At 41.7% G+C, this 16,498-nt stretch overlaps 3 protein-coding genes and 1 long non-coding RNA gene across 8 annotated transcripts in view; 3 read left to right on the top strand and 1 right to left on the bottom strand.

Moving 5' to 3' along the window:
- The first annotated feature begins 2,243 nt into the window (after positions 1–2,243).
- LOC115746655 (putative pentatricopeptide repeat-containing protein At1g02420) lies at positions 2,244–8,934 on the top strand. Of its 4 annotated transcripts, XM_030682510.2 has the most exons (3): positions 2,244–4,003; positions 4,720–4,870; positions 6,385–6,480. In XM_030682510.2, the coding sequence occupies exon 1, from the start codon at positions 2,420–2,422 to the stop codon at positions 3,854–3,856; it is 1,437 nt and encodes a 478-aa protein (XP_030538370.2). In that variant the 5' UTR covers positions 2,244–2,419; the 3' UTR covers positions 3,857–4,003; positions 4,720–4,870; positions 6,385–6,480. The 4 variants fall into 4 exon arrangements, 3 of the variants coding, with proteins under 3 accessions (XP_030538370.2, XP_048134823.1, XP_030538369.2); XM_048278866.1 differs by lacking the exons at positions 4,720–4,870; positions 6,385–6,480 and adding an exon at positions 8,923–8,934; XM_030682509.2 differs by lacking the exon at positions 6,385–6,480 and having other exon boundaries at positions 2,244–3,974; positions 4,720–4,923.
- LOC115746650 (receptor-like protein kinase 7) lies at positions 5,992–9,859 on the bottom strand. 2 transcript variants are annotated; one of them, XM_030682497.2, is made up of 3 exons: positions 7,124–9,859; positions 6,564–6,930; positions 5,992–6,520 (listed from the first exon to the last, which is right to left on the bottom strand). In XM_030682497.2, the coding sequence occupies exons 1-3, from the start codon at positions 9,711–9,713 to the stop codon at positions 6,496–6,498; spliced, it is 2,982 nt and encodes a 993-aa protein (XP_030538357.2). In that variant the 5' UTR covers positions 9,714–9,859; the 3' UTR covers positions 5,992–6,495. The 2 variants fall into 2 exon arrangements, with proteins under 2 accessions (XP_030538357.2, XP_030538356.2); XM_030682496.2 differs by having other exon boundaries at positions 5,992–6,930.
- LOC125315035 overlaps positions 9,737–16,498 on the top strand; it is a 23,382-nt gene continuing 16,620 nt past the window's right edge. Inside the window, exon 1 of the long non-coding RNA XR_007198406.1 lies at positions 9,737–9,769. This is a non-coding gene — a long non-coding RNA (uncharacterized LOC125315035). The remainder of the gene's footprint in view (positions 9,770–16,498) is intronic.
- Positions 13,958–16,498, top strand: part of LOC115746657 (L-galactose dehydrogenase) — a 3,637-nt gene continuing 1,096 nt past the window's right edge. Inside the window, exons 1-4 of the mRNA XM_030682513.2 lie at positions 13,958–14,388; positions 15,238–15,466; positions 15,570–15,869; positions 16,359–16,487. Coding sequence (XP_030538373.1) covers positions 14,204–14,388; positions 15,238–15,466; positions 15,570–15,869; positions 16,359–16,487 — 843 coding nt within the window. The 5' untranslated portion in view covers positions 13,958–14,203. The remainder of the gene's footprint in view (positions 14,389–15,237; positions 15,467–15,569; positions 15,870–16,358; positions 16,488–16,498) is intronic.

The raw sequence follows: 16,498 nt of genomic DNA, 5'->3' as shown, positions 1-16,498 counted from the left end.
AAAAAAATACAAACTTAATTAGATTAAAAAAAAGGCTAAAAATTTCAAAAAAAGACATGTGCACTAGAGGTTCTAAAACTTGTTACGAAAGTGTAATTAAGTTATAAACTTATAAAAAAAAGCCATCCAAGTTCTTAAATTTGTCAAATTAATGCAATCGAATCCTTCCCTTAATTTTTAAAAAAAAAAATAGATTTAAAAATTTGCTAAAACTATGTTTTCATAATTACAAATTTTATTGAAAATAATTTTAAAAATAAGCTTACAAATTTAACAAAAAACATAAAAATTTAAAAGGAGGGAGGGGGAAGGGGAGAACCGGGCGACGAGGGCTTGCATAGCTCTCGTTGTTGCTAATCCATTATCGCCAGCAATGGCAGGTGAGGCCCGCCGACCGCTCACAGCTTGGTTCTTCCCCCAACCTTTTTTTTTTTTTTTAATATTTAGCTTTTTTTTAAAATTATTTAAGCAAATTTTTAAATCTAATTTTAGTTTATTTTATTCTTTTAAGTTGAGAAGTCCACGTGAACTTAATTTTTTTTTTTAAAATGGCACTTTATATTAAAAGTTTAATTACAAATGCCACATATCAATTTTGGCCGAAATATCTCGCCAAAAGCACTTAGACAATCATTTTTTCTTCTATTTGGCACTTAATTGATCATGTGAAAACTTTCGACGCTAAAGTGAGCATCGTACATAACTTTTAACACTTATGATATTCTTTTTCCCCGAATACACGCATTCATATAATATCTCATTTGTAGACATATCGCACGGCAAATCTGAAGTTGCATCGGGCCTCCACATTCGCATCCTGCTACAACTTGAAATATTCTCTTTCAAGAATATGAAAGTATCTTATTTATCTCTCAATTTCTCGAGCATGTCATCCCTCTCGTTTTAAGTATAGTTTTTAATCAACGGTAAGTTCCTCGAGTATACTCATTAATCCCCTAATTTATAGACGGAGGTCGGCAAGTTCACTCTACGTTCACTTAAAACAACTAACTTTAATCATTAAGAAAAATTGCTAAGAATTGAAGTTGGATTGGGTTCAGTTCGGATCGAATATAGATCGTTATATATGTATTATATAAAAATAAATCAATATGGGTTAAATGGATTTATGGTTAAGCATCGACCGATGGTAGACCTTGGAATCGTATCGGACCGACCCTACCTAGTCGATCTGGTCTGCTTTGCTTCGCCCACTTCTTTCACATTTTCACCATGCAAATCAACCCTCGCAGCTCACCAGCCTACTGTAGATCAGTCACTCGGCAGTCAAAGAAGCATCGAAGATGCTCTAATCCTATTTCTACTATTCTAGCAGATACAAAGGTTTTTCAAAAGCATTTGCGGTGTTTAATCGAAAAATTATAGTCTTAGCAACACTCTCCATGAATGCAAAAAAAACGAAATAATAAAAGAAGAAATCGGTCGGTTCCAAGTGAACTCGAGAATCGGACCAAACCAACATGGTCGTTTACGGGACCTACACGCCGATTGGGAAACCAGTTTCATGCCGCAAGTTTCGAACCACTACCTATAAATGGATTTTTTTTTTATTAAATCCATTTTCGTCGTACCCAAATCATCCGACCCACTATTTACGTAGCATCGACAATATGTGGTAGCCAGGCGTGCCGTGTCGATGCTCTTTCATACTGCGATAGCTTCCAAGATGTGATCGACATGTGGTTGGAACTCCGGGCAAGCCAACGACACGCGAATCTAGCATCCCGACACGCTATTTCAACACGTGCGTGGTCAATTCTAAGCATTTTTAATAAGTTAGGAGTCAAAATGTAAACTTATAAAAATATATATATACTTAAGTCATATACCTAGTCCCCCAAAATTAATATGGCCACCTAGTAAAAAAAAAATTGTGAATCCTTAAAAGAAGAAGAAGAAACTTACCGGCGAATTTATCATTTATATATAAAATATTCCTTTAATATACAACGTGCCTCAAAGAGTCAATTTTTTTTTTTATAAATGACGTGTCGGCATATCATATCGTGTTGTGTTACGAGTAGCGTCCGTGCTACTTGGCCTACCATTCCACACGTCTATCAATAATTCGTGACGGTAAGCATCTCTAGCATTTTTCAAATCCCAAAATACCAAGTTCCAATAGACTTTAGGATCGACGACGATAAATGTAAAACTTCGTAAAAATGGAGGGCCAGATTGCAATTTGCGGTTTTGATCCTTTTCTCTTTCCCTCCGTCACCTGCTGCTCATCGTAAAACCCTACCCCCTTCCCCTCCGCTCGGCACCACCATGCTCGCCTGAACTTCTTCGCTTCGCCGGAGAACGTCGATTCGACTTCGTGAAGAAGCTCCGATTCCTTCGCATCTTTCGTTTTGCCGGAGCGGATAGATCGGACCGTTGGCACTGGACCGAAGCAATGCGAAACCTCAGGAAATTGTCGCATCGTCCTCGCCCATGGCACGCCGATATGCTCTTGCGTTCCTTCTCCTCCGCAGAGACGTCTACGAATGCCGACGCGGACCGGCTTTACGACACAATACGGAACTTGTCGTCTACGAACGACCTGAAACAGTACTTCAATTCGAGGAAGATAGTCCTGTCGAATGAGCTGGTCGATGGCGTGCTCAAGAGGTTCAGGTTCAGCCACGGGAACCCGCTGCAAGCTCTCGAGTTCTTTCGCCACGCGAACCGCAGGAGAGGGTTCGATCACTCCGGGTTTTCCGTGGATACGATGTTGTACATTCTGGGGAGGAGTCGCAAGTTCGATCTCATTTGGGAGGTCTTGACTGAAATGAAGAGGACGGATCGGTCCACGATCACGCCGCGGACTATGATGGTGGTTCTGGCCAGAGTCGCGAAGGTCTGCTCGGTGAGGCAGACCGTGGAGTCGTTTAGGATGTTTAGGAAGTTCATACCCGAGTTCGATACGACTTGCTTTAATGCGCTGTTGAGGACCTTGTGTCAGGAAAAGAGTATGCACGATGCGAGGAATGTTTACCACAGTCTAAAGCGCGACTTTCAGCCAAATTTGCAGACTTTCAATATACTCTTGTCGGGATGGAAATCCGCTGAAGAGGCCGAGAATTTTTTTGAGGAAATGAAGGAAATGGGTGTGAAACCTGACATTGTTTCATATAATTCTTTAGTTGATGTGTACTGTAAAGGTAGAGAAATTGACAATGCATATAAGGTCGTTGAGAAAATGAGGGAAGAAGATATCTCGCCTGATGTAATCACCTATACTAGCATTATCGGTGGGTTGGGGCTAATTGGTCAGCCAGATAAAGCTAGAGATGTTTTGAAGGAAATGAAGGAGTATGGTTGCTACCCAGATGTCGCTGCATATAATGCTGCTATTAGAAATTATTGTATTGCAAAAAGGCTTGGTGATGCGTATAGCTTGCTGGATGAGATGGAGAGTAAGGGTTTAAGTCCAAATTCGACGACATACAATCTGTTCTTTAGAATTTTCTATTGGTCGAACGACTTGCGGCATTCTGATGGCTTGTATCGGAGGATGATGGATGCTGGATGTCTTCCCAATACACAGAGTTGTATGTTTCTAATTAAGTTGTGTAAGAGGCAGGAGAATGTGGACTTTGCCCTAGAGATATGGAATGACATGATTCAGAAAGGATTCGGATCTTACACTTTGGTATCAGATGTGTTGTTTGATTTGCTCTGTGATGTGGGGAAGTTGGCCGAAGCTGAAAAGTGTTTCCTGCAGATGGTAGAGAAAGGTCATAAGCCAAGTAATGTTTCCTTTAGGCGAATTAAGGTGCTGATGGAATTGGCAAATAGGTCCGAGGCCCTCCAGAATTTGTCAGAGAAGATGAGAATACTTCAGTCCTAAGAACAATCTCCCGAGAATTGCGATTGATCGCCAGTGCTTGCCTTTGCATGCTGAAATTTGCTGTGCCGTGTCATGTGCCTGATCGTTGCATCAAAAGTAGTGGCACCAGATGCTTGAGGAAATGACTTTGTGACGCAGTTGAAATAGGTAAATTAATTGGTCCTATTGGTTGCTCGGCTATATCATGGCTAAAAGTGCAGCTTGGTCCCAATGGCAGCCAGATTGTTTCTTGGAAAATTAGTGCTATTTGAAGGATTTAATCTCCCAGTTGATCCTGATTGTGTGAGTTTTTGTTCTATTCTTTATTTTAAAAACGATATTTTTCAAAGAGACACTTATTAATACCTGTTGGGCTTTTTTCTTTTTTCTTTTTTTTGATCTGGATTCCTATTGGACTTGACATGAGCAACAATGGAGTTATTTATGCAACAAAATGCTGGAAATTGTTTGCTCCATTTATTCCAGATTTTGTGAATTTTCTTTCCTCACTTATATTGTAAATCCAATTTTTCCTAGGGAAACTGATTAATTTTTATTGGACTTGAAACAATTTTCATTTCATACTGCTGTTTCTTTGCCTATGGATGAATGTGAGATTTGTTCGCTAGATGTCTTCATTTCATTAACGGTTGAGATGTTATGCTATGGCTGTTTAAGGGTGAATTTGGCCTGCCAATTAGGATTTTTCTGTACTTCCGTACCCATTATTTGACAGACATGGATTTGGAAATATGTTAGTGAATAGATAGCTTGTTTCTGATGCTGTATGAAGTTGTTAGTATGCCACCTAGATTTGTTAATTTTCCAGACTCTTATCCTAGTTTATTCATGGTCAAGTTATTTATTCACTAATATCTTCATAGCTTGTGCTCAGCTTCAGTGGTCTGGAATAAGGTGATAAATCGACATGCGATGAAGAGTTGATCATTGCTGCTGCACGTGAGCTCATAGAGAAGATGACATGATATGAGACCTTGGAACAGTCATTCATGCCAAGCTTGATGGATCTGTCTGGTATTCGACGATTTTGTGAAACTCATTCATAGATTTCTTATGCCAATAGATGATGTACTTAATGATATGGAGCCACTAGTAAATCTCGACTCTCCTTGTCAGGAAAGCCATTTGCAGATTGCTAGACTTCTAAATATTACGTCAATTAGAATTGTTAGATCATTACACAATTCTAAGTACTTAATGATATGGAGCCACTGGTAAATCTCGACTCTCCTGGTCAGGAAATCCATTTGCAGATTGCTAGATTTCTAAATATCACATCAATTAGGTATCATTACACAATTCTTTTGGAAGTTTGCATAAATAGGGACTGTTGGGGAGATCAAACTAATGGAAGGAAGATGTGATGCCTTTCTGGGAGATAAAACTGGTAATTCGGTGAAAGTGCACAGGGAATTTTCACTGCGGTGACGATTTTATGCCTATTTCCATGCGGTTCCAGAGTTGTTCCTTGTCGCTATATCATGTGCATCCGTCTTCCTTAAATGGTTCCTGGTATAGTCAAACATTTTTCAGGCACATTTCAAATGTGTATTGACTTGGCACATACTGACTTCATGTTCTGTTGCAGTACCAATAGTGTTTACTTGTCACGGATCATTGTCTATAGCTTTGCGATCTGCTGATTTCAAAATGATGCTCCCAAGTGCCGTGGAATTCGAAAGTACGGGAACCCTCTTCAATAATCAGTAATGAATGAGAATTACAATGCTTAATGTTCTCTGTTGGGAATGCTAACTGAGCCAACTTTCGACAGTTATTTTACAGCTCGTGTACCTATCCTGATTTTTTAGTGGTAACTGGACTCATGTATGGTCAAGAGTAACAAAAGCGAGAGGAGCACCTTTCTTGGCCTTTCGGCAGAGATCAGGTGCTGTATCTGGTTTGCAATATGACATTTTACTTCTTCTCAGAACTAGGTTTCTGCCACTAGTAGAGATGGTGGAGCTCTTCTCAATTTAGGCAGAGGTAAAATCCGTCCTGCACGACATTTATCCGACTACTACACAAAAGTTTGAGTTCATCGAAAATGTCAATCTTACCACTCTAAAATGGAGAAGATGTTGATTCAGAAAACAGGATGCGGCATTAAACCAGGAGTCGATTGTTTTTTATTCACCAGTTATAAAGCTCGTGGATAGACTGAGATGCAACAGGAGTCAGTCTTAATCATGTATCTTTCTTTCATTAATTTGCCAACCATAATCTACAGAAGCTCTGCATATATTTTGATCGCAGGTATATGTGCCTAAAGGGGACAAGAATCTTCTACGAGCTTAGTACAAGAGCAAGAAGTGATTACCTTATCGAAAACACTCAGCATCCGAATTTTGGATCACGTAATGTCCCGTTTTGATTAGGACAAGAACCCAGAAAAAAAAAATAAGGACTATGAATGTGCTGTGACTCTGTTCTCCGAAGGAAATTTTATTGGCTAAGATACAACTCCTCTGTCTTTTCCTGGTTCACCCAAAAAGCTAGAAGGATCAGTTTTTTCTACGGTCTCTCAGAACAGCTCTGAACAGGATTCAGCACATCAGCTCCAAAAACTGAGGCGCATTAACCGATTCCAAAGCCGAGATGGGCTCCCTCAAGGTTTATCCATGTAAATGTACTGCTGTCTACCATATGAAATGCTGCCGCAGAGAACAAGAATCAGCTTGAGGGCTTGGTGTTTTGCTGCTTTTCTTCGGTCTGTTGGCTGTTTTCGCCTACTTTGTCGACGAGGACATTCTTGAGGCTGATAGGCTCGGCCTCCTCTAGCATCTGAACCACCATCCTCATCGACGGCCTCACGGTTGGGAGGTTAGCCGTGCAAAGGATGGCTATCCGGAGCACTTCAACGGCGTCTTCTTTTAGGGTGTCGGGAATGTTGGCGTCCACCAGATCAAGCAAAGGCTTTTCGCTGCTCGTGTTTCCACGCACCCAGCGAACAATGTCCTCGTTCTCCCCGAATTCCGACTCGATCGGCCTCCTTCCAGTGACCAATTCCATCAGGACGACCCCGAAGCTGTAGACGTCGCTCTTTTCATTGATCTTCATGGTGTACGCATACTCTGCAGCAAACAGGAGAAAGCGATTGTTTGTGAGAGGAACAAAGAACAATAAGAAGTTGAAGGGAAGAGAACAGAAGCACGGACCACCTATCAAGAACGAAGAGACGACGAGATCCAAAGTACTATAATTGATCGCTACAAGAATCTAAGCCCAGGCCATTCTTGAAGACTCGTAATCTAAAATCAGATTTACCTGGAGCTATGTAACCAAGAGTCCCTGCAATGGCATGTGTCCAATTACCACCGGGACCGGGCTGCACAATTTTCGCTAGCCCGAAATCCGCTATCCTCGGCTTCCACTCCTCGTCCAACAGAATGTTACTCGATTTCACATCGCGGTGTATAATCGGCCGAGCACACCCGTGGTGCAGATACTCCAATCCCCGGGCAGCCCCTAACGCAATCTCGTACCTCACATCCCATCCCATCTCCATCTTCTGGCTCTCGTGCAGCCGATCCCACACGCTCCCGTTCGGCAAGTACTCGTAAACAAGCAGGTGGCTGTCCTCGCTCGTGATGCTGCAGTACAACTTGACCACATTCACGTGCCTAATCGAACTCAGTGCAGCCACTTCAGCATCGTACTCGGGCGTGCCCGTGCTCTTCTTGCTGAGGATGGCCAAACTGCTACGATGGCTTCTCAAGCTGCCTGAACTCGATGCCCAGATGTGCTTCACCGCAAGTTCTTTGCCATTCCCCAGGACGACTTTGTACACATTCCCCGATCCGCCCCTGCCGATCAAGTTCTCAGTTCTTACGTGATCGATTATTTCCCTCTGCGTGAAGCTTAGTACTCGGTACGGCTTCATGTTCCAGGAATCCGGTCTCCACAAACTGTTGACACTCTTGAGACTATTGCTTTTCTTTCTGAACTTCAGATACATCGTAATGGCGAATACTATTAGCAACAAAAATATTCCGGCGAAGAAGCAGGAGAGGATAACCCCGAGGTGAGTGGTTGCCTGTGAACTCGAAATACACGGCTGAAATTGTTTAAGCCTCTGGCTACACAGGCCGGGATTCCCATCGAAGCTATCATGGTAGGCTTCTATTGATAGAGAGTCCGGTATGGGACCAGTTAACCGGTTGTTCGAGAGATCGAGAAGGCTTAGCTTCAGCAATGCCAGGCTCGATGGGATTACACCGGAAAGTTCATTATTGGATAGGTTCAGGGAGTTCAGAGTCGGTAAGTTTCCGATGCTGTCCGGAATTTCTCCAGTCAATGAGTTGTTTGAGAGGTTTACATCGGCGAGGGCGACACAGGAGCCAATCGATTCAGGTATGCTGCTGGAGAACAGATTTCCATTCAAATCGAGTGTATTTAATTTTGTCAAGTTCCCAATTGTCGACGGAATCTTTCCCACGAATCCATTCAAACTCAGCTGAATCGAGACCAAAGAAGATGCTTCCGACATTGCTTCTGGTAATTCGCCTGAAAATCTGTTATCTGATAGAAGTAACTGGGCCAGAGATTTTCCCATTCTGATGTCAGACGCTATCGATCCCTCGAGTCGATTCGCTGCAAGATCAATTATGGTGAGATTCGGCAAGCCCCATATTCCAGCAGGAACGGCACCGGAAAGCGAGTTATTGCTCAAGCGTAACCGAGTTAAGGATGAGCAACTCGCGTAGGTCGCCGGGATAGTACCGGTGAGCCTGTTATCCAGCATAAGAAGATCAGTCATTTCCCCATTCTTGCACATATCCGGCGGGATACTTCCCGTGAACGAGTTGTCCGACACATCTATGTAATTGAAGTCCGCCAACGAGCCAAGCTTCGGAGGAAGCGAACCGGTCAGCCTGTTTGAGTAGAGAGAGAGTTCGGTAAGATTCTTGAGCTCTCCAAGCTCCTCTGGAATCTCCCCTGTCAACTGGTTCTCAAAGAGCTGCAAGGAGGCCAGGCTTGTCAAGAACCTGATCTCCGAGAGATCGCCTCCGAGCCTGTTATGCGACGCATCGAAGTTCATGAGTCTTGTGAGGTTCCCGAACCAGAGAGGAAGCTTACCAGTCAAGGAATTGTTGTAGAGCTCGAGCTGCCAGAGCTGGCCGAGCCTTGCGATGCTCCGAGGGATCTCGCCGGACAACTCATTGTCCGAGAGCTCGAGATTCTCGAGAAGCGTCAAGTTCCCGATGCCCTCCGGGATTTGCCCTCTTATGCTGCAATTGGTGAGGTAGAGCCAATTCAACTTCTCCAACTTGATGACCTCCATGGGAAAGGGGCTCGTCACATCGAAAGGGTTGTCTCCGAGGCTCAAAAAGCCCAGATCGGTCATGTTTTCGAGCGACTTCCATGGGAAGACCCCTGAGAATCCACTGTTGTTCAGGTTCAAGAAGTCCAACCCGCTCAGAGTGGACAAATCAGGAACTTTCCCGGAGAAAGAATTGAACCCCAAGTCCAAGTACTTCAGGCTCGTGCAGTTTCTCAGGTCGGCGGCAACATTACCGTGCAAAAGATTATCTCCAAGATCAATCTTTTGAAGAGAGCCAAGCGAGCATATCGAATCGAAAGGGAGCGTACCCGCCAGGCCTTTTCGAGAGAGATCGATTTCGGTGACGAAACCATCCGAATTGCACACGATTCCAGTGAAGCCGCACTTGTCGTCGCCTGCCCGCCATGAACTGAAAACACCTGCGGTCGACGGTGTCTCGAGCACGGACTTCAGCTTCAACAGCAGCTGAACCTCATCTCCCTCTGAGGCCGAAACTACACTCAGAGAGAAGCAGAGCAGCATCAACACTCGCCCGACACAAAGCCCAGCCGCCATTCTGGCCAGCATGTCCATACTCGCCGGCGAAGCGAGCCACTAGACAGAGAGAGAGAGAGAGAGAGAGAGAGAGAGTTGAATTCAGAGATTCACGTGGCGAAATGGGAGTTCAAGAATCGGACGCAGCCATGCAGGAAGTCGTTGCTGTGCACGATGGGGTCAAAGCGAGGTGATTTTCACGAGCGTTAGCATCTGAATAATTGCATGGCGATTGATCGCGACTTTTATATTAATCATTCCATTTTTCTGCTTGGTGTTCTAGGTGTACTCAATAGACGGGGCACTCATAATCCACTCGAACATTTGTCACAACGTCTTCCTTAGCCCTGTTTTGGGACAGGATTGGTCGAAAGGTACGCGTAATAATTTCTCGTCCGAAAGAAATTAAATGGTTCTGATAATTCTGGACACGATTCGTTCTCGTGATGCAGATAAGATACTGAATAGAAGTACGGAGAAAAATTTAATTTAACCTGATCCGACACGTCTTAAAATTCTGAATTGATACAAATATATGCGAATTACAAGCTTGATCACAAAAGAATTTAGATGGTAATGATAATATTAGACATAATTCGTTCGTAAATAAAACACCAGATAATTTGCGAGTTACAAAGAAAAATCCAACTCAACATGATCGGGACACATCTTAAATATTGTAAATTGATACGAGTCGACGCGAATTGCGAGCACGATCACGACACGTGGGCGCTAATTGTAAACCCTAATTTTAGATGAGTTTTTTTTTTTTTTTTTGGTTTAAATTTTAGATGAGTTGAGAAGGGACACTTTGAAAGTCACCCTAGCCTAATGTTCTTGTGTTGTGCCACGTGGAATGTTTGCACCACTCTTTCTCCGACCTCTCCGGTGGGCGTGAACGGACGCGGCCGCCATGATTGACTCCGCTTCATGTGTTTGCCACGTGGAAGAGGAAGACAATTGAAAAAAAAAAAAGTACTTTTCGTTCCTCATAAATGACTCCCTCGGTGTAGATTTGTCAATGTTCTTCCCCCATCAATAAAATCTGATTTTGGTTGGCCCGACAAAAGAATTGTGAATTTTGAAAAGGCAAGAAGAAAACAATGAATTTTGATTTACAAAAGTGGAAATGAAAATAATCCATAACGCCGACACGAATTAGTACGTTTACGTACTATTATCTTACATGTATCCAAGGATTATCGATGTCTGGAATCTATATTGTGTAAGAAATGATCGTGCCATATGTAAAATGAAACAGAATCGCGAAATAGCAAAGACATATGGAGCTTTTGCGTATTTTCGATTTTATAGACCAAATTTAATCGCAATCATCAACTTCTACTGATTCACGTGGAACGACACACGATTAATGGCTTTAACTAACCTTGTCGACGCGATCTTAGTAATTTTACCGGATAAAAATTCAATATCTCTATCCATCTCTAATTAGACTGCTTCATTCTACATTTTAATCGATTTAATTGTTTGTCCACCATCAAACCCATTTTATGTATAATAGCCTTTTTTTTTTTTTTGGGGTTAATGACTAACAATGCTTACCACATATTTATTGATCAATTAACTAGTCAAAATACAATTGAGTTCTAAAACTTTTTATAAGATGTAATTAAGTTCTAAAACTTATCAAATTGATGAAATCAAATCCTTTCGTTGATTGTATTTTTTTGAAGTTTTAAGGCTCGATTATACTTTCATGATAATTTGTAGGGCAATTTGAATTGCAATTTTTTTGAAATTATTAAGATGCAATTGCATTTTTATGACAAATTTTATGATTTTCAAATTCAACATATTTATTTCGAAAATTAAAATATCGAAAGTAAATTGTACATCTCTTGGCCGAAAGTCCAATCGAAAATAAATAGAATTGCCGAGATTGATGTGATAAATGACTTCAAGAAGTGCCGTGAAGATATGTGTGATGGACACTGATTCCCACTCGGTTGTCTATTTCTTCGGATAAAAAGGAGACGAGATCGTTGACTGGCCCGTGCACAATCTTTTGCCCTTTTCTGAGTCTCCATGAATGGTTACGTCGTCTACTTTGACTATCCCTAAAAACCCAAATCTCCCAAAAGTGTTTGCCAAAGAAAAGTTGCAAACTCATGATTACGCATGCGCGAGATAGAGCGAGAAACTCTCATAATAACGCATTAGAATGATCGCCGATTAAAGCAGTCAATTAGGGTTGCGAAGTGTCGAAATGGGGCGCCTAATCCGAAAATGACATGGTTACATAAACGTGTCGAATTGCTTCGATATGAGCACGATATCTCTAATACAGCGGATCGGATGACGCCCGCTGCTAGCGATTGATACGACACGATACACTAACCTATGTACGCGATATGTACGTTCATAATTCATAAACCGTATGTCAAATAATTATAAAAGAGAAAAACCTATATTCTGAATTGATGAGGTTAGATTTCTTTCACTTGTATATGGAATTACACCCGGATTAATTGTTTTAACTAATGCGAAAATAATAACGAAATTAAAATTGATAAGAAGAAACGAACACAAAAATTTATGTGGAAACCCTTGCGGGAAAAATCACAGGAAGAGGAGAAACAAAATCCATTATAGAATCAAGGATTACAAAAGGCACCTCTAAAACTCTTTTTTGTCTCTACTTTTTAACATAAGAACTCGAGGAAGGACAATATATATAGTGCTGCCCCCAAACCCTAACGTTGGTCCAAGCCTGTAAACAATTAAAGGCATACTTAACAAATCTCCACCTTGGCTTAAATTTCTCGAATAGACATAACTAACAAATCATCTTCTCCTCCCACTAGAATAAAATCCAGAGGCAGGAAACATTAACCAAATCCAAGCAATGCTTGAATTTAGCAATAGGCAAGGACTTCGTCAACATATTAGCTAAATTATTTTCTATACTAATCTTCAAAACCTTAATATAGCCATCAGCAAGAATGTCCCGAATATAATGATACCGCACATCAATGTACTTCGTCCTCTCATGATACATCTAATCTTTAGTAAGATGTATAGCTCTCCGACTATCACAATGGACAACGATCGCACTATAATCCAAGCTAAGCTCTCTAAATAAGCTTATTAACCATCCGGCCTCTTTAACTACATCAGTAACAGCCATATACTTTGTCTCGGTAGTAAACAAAATAACAGTATTTTATAAAGAAGCTTTCCAATTGACTGTACAACCTCCTATAGTAAAGATGTATCCAATCAAAGGTCTTCTTTTATCAAAGAATCTATACGAAGAATCGAGACATTGCAGCAATCGGACCTTGAGATTGCGAAGATCCGAGACGAAAATCTATTAAGGAAAGAGACCAAATTTCAAATGTCGAAAGACGGAATCATGAAGTTCTGAAGATGGCTTTTCGAACTCGATATGGACATTACGAGCTTTGGTCATGCCGTTCGGATTGGCCAACCTCTCGATCAGTCCTAAGTAGCCGACAACGTTTGATTAAATTAAAGAAAAACGTCACTTCTCATTTTCACTTATCTCCCTTTTAGCCCTTGACTTCAACAAAGGCCGCAACGACGTCCAGCCAAAAGGAAGCAGAAGGTAAAAACAGGAAACAAGTCACGAAAAAAATGACGGGGGAATCAATTATGTGGGCCAACGACTAATTAAAAATTGCAACTTGATATTGCCTTGTGTGCGTCCAAAATGTTGGACCACTCTTGTCGGCCGGGGTAGCAAGTGGCTACCGCGTCGGTCCCTATAGTTGGGTCTATCGGATCCATTCGATGTTCGTCGTATGGCAATAGGTAATTGGGTGGATCTTAAGTGGGATTGATTGAAGATTGAGGAATGAAAATTATCAAAAAAATCATATATCTATTGTAATTGTGTTAATTCGATTCTAATTTTTTTTTTTTTTGTTAATTCAGTTCTGAGTCATTTGCATTTGTAAACTAAATAAGTTTATATTTTTTTTTATTTTTTTTCAATTTTTGGTTTTTATTAATTTTTGTAAACTAATTAAGTTTGTATTTTTTTATTTTAAATATTTTCTTTTAGCCTTTTTTTACTACTGATTGGATCTTCGACTAGCCACATCAATTTTAAATATTAGTAAAATAATACCACACCGAATTTTCGATGATGCATATCGAAATTGTCACTTAAATAAATATTTTTTTAAAAAAAAAAATTGATACGATGAAACTTTTGACATGTCCCCACACAACTTTTGGCGTACTATTCTTTTCCCGGCAGTGCTGAGTATGATGAACAAAGAGTTGCATCCACCGGAATCTGTCCGATTCAGTCGCACGGTCACCCCGTCCCTTCCTCGTCTTCATCGAAACTTCCTCGCTCCCCTCAATCGGGCCCCACCCACTGCGAGTCTGCGACCCACCTTCCCCTCCTCGCTCCCGCTCCGCTCACTCCTCCCTCCTCACTGCATCAAGCTTCAACCACACCCCCCGGCCCGCTCTTCTTCGTCTTCTTCGTCCGCGTTCGTCGTTGACCCACAAATCAAGATCCGCGCGAGTCTCCGATGGCTGCGTCGCCGCCGGCGAATATCGAGCTCCGGCCGCTCGGCAGCACGGGGCTGAAGGTGAGCTGCGTCGGCTTCGGCGCGTCCCCTCTGGGCAGGGTTTTCGGCCCCGTCTCCGAGGACGAGGCCGTCGCTTCCGTCCGCGAAGCTTTCCGCCTCGGCATCAATTTCTTCGACACCTCCCCGTAAGGCAAATTTGTAATTTTTCGCTTTTCTTTTACTGTACTTTTGATCAATCGCCCAGAGAGAGAGAGAGAGAGAGAGAGAGGTTTCGTCGAGTTGGGGTCATTTTATTGCCTGGATTCCGAGAAATGATGATGGTCTAGGGTAGAGAAAAGGGCGGTTTTGTCGATGGCTTGGTTCTTGAGCCATGTCTGAATTGGTAATGATCATCTGCTTGTTGCTGAGAATATGGGAATGAGTGGCTTTGCAATCTGAGTGAGCAGATGCTAAAATAGTTGTTATTTGAGAGAGGGGACGCGTAGACAGGTGAAGGATTTCAAGATAGTACGATAATGTCCTGGATGGTTCATCGCTGGAGGATCATCGAGTGAGGGGATATGTTCTTTGTTTCAAAATATTGATGAGCGATAAGATCACTGGTAGTTAATCACATAAGAGGAGGACTAGTGGAAGTTACTGAGATAACAGTGTTAATAACTCTTTGATGATGGCGATAATCAATTATTTGCATTAATTTTGTTTGAGGTGCACGCATAATCATTGCCATTTTCTACTCAATTTCTGCTTTTCGTCCAATCTTTATCCAACTTTACTACTATGCGTAAGCATTGAACCGATGAAAAGTGGAGAAATTGATCTGGACTCAGCAACTCTTTGGTGGTTGGTCAGCTCATTTGAGGTCTCTCTTTGTTTTCGGATTGGTGGATGCTCTCACATAATTTCTGGTCTTCATTTTGTTGTACCCGCTTTTTAAACCGGCTCTGTTGTTGTTTTTATACATGCATTTTGGACCTCCATTATGCGCTCGTTTTCCGCTTGAAAATATCACCTGATGTATCCTATTGTTAAAGGTACTATGGAGGAACGTTGTCAGAGAAGATGCTGGGGCTGGCACTTAAAGCTTCAGGTGTACCAAGAGATCAGTACGTTGTATCAACGAAATGTGGACGTTATAAAGAGGGCTTTGACTTTAGTGCCGAGAGAGTGACAAGGAGCATTGATGAGAGTTTAGAAAGATTGCAACTTGATTATGTAGATATACTTCAATGCCATGATATTGAATTTGGCTCCCTGGATCAGGTGCTTACCTTTCTCGTTTTTTTCCATTTGGGCACTGTATTGTTGATTTGTCACATTTATTCTGACAAATGAGCGTGAACACATGGCTTTTCCAAACTGACAGATTGTCAATGAGACTATTCCTGCACTTCTGAAACTGAAGGAAACCGGAAAGATCCGTTTCATTGGCATTACTGGACTACCATTGGGAATCTTCACATATGTGCTTGATCGTGTGCCACCACGTTCAGTCGACGTAGTCCTTTCTTACTGCCGCTTCAGTATCAATGACAATACCTTGGAAGATTTGCTGCCATACTTGAAGAGCAAAGGTGTTGGTATAATAAGCGCCTCTCCCCTAGCAATGGGGCTTCTTACTGAGAGTGGTCCACCAGAGTGGCATCCAGCTCCCCCTGAGCTAAAGGTTGGTTTACAATTTCTTCCCTTTGTTTCTCACAGAAATGATATGTTAAAATTTAGAAACAAAGCCTAGTTGAGGGGTAGTTTGGCTGGCTATCTGTCATCCTTAGTGCTCCACATGGAATTTACCTGTGAGCGATGATGAGAATCTTTTGAGCATTTCAGGTGCTTGTGCAGAAGGATGCTCATTTAAGTCATAGAGGTAGATTGGCAGTACTGGAAGGTCATGGCTATGGTTTCGGAAATTTTAATGAATTTGAGGATATTATTTGTATGATAGTAATGGTTGATCAAGCGATGTCTGAGCTAGAATAAAATTAGAATGTTGCACTTGAGGTGATTGGTCCTTGGTTGATCTTCTGTTTAATCAAAACTTTTGTAGTTTAGGTCTTTCTAGCTACCTAAATTTCGTGAAAGCAATGTCTTTTTATGCTAACTGGTACACATTGTTGGTACTTCTATAACCTTTGTCAACAAAATGATTTTGCTTCAGTCTGCATGTCAAGATGCTGCGGCCTTTTGCCAGAAGAAAGGAAAGTACATCTCAAAGTTAGCCATGCAATACAGTTTGACAAACAAGGATATTTCCTCAGTGCTGGTTGGCATGAACTCTGTCAAACAGGTATGTATTAA

This window comes from Rhodamnia argentea, chromosome 5 (genome assembly GCF_020921035.1).
Source record: "Rhodamnia argentea isolate NSW1041297 chromosome 5, ASM2092103v1, whole genome shotgun sequence".
Classification (NCBI taxonomy): Eukaryota; Viridiplantae; Streptophyta; class Magnoliopsida; order Myrtales; family Myrtaceae; genus Rhodamnia; species Rhodamnia argentea.
This window is presented reverse-complemented; position numbering and strand designations above follow the sequence as displayed.

Coding starts and splice junctions, on each gene's coding strand:
- LOC115746655 (XM_048278866.1), top strand. CDS start 2,420: ATGCGAAACCTCAGGAAATTGTCGCATCGTCCTCGCCCATGGCACGCC.
- LOC115746650 (XM_030682496.2), bottom strand. CDS start 9,713: ATGGACATGCTGGCCAGAATGGCGGCTGGGCTTTGTGTCGGGCGAGTG. Junction 6,931..7,123: donor TCTTGGTTACATAGCTCCAG/GTAAATCTGATT, acceptor TGTTTGCTGCAG/AGTATGCGTACACCATGAAG.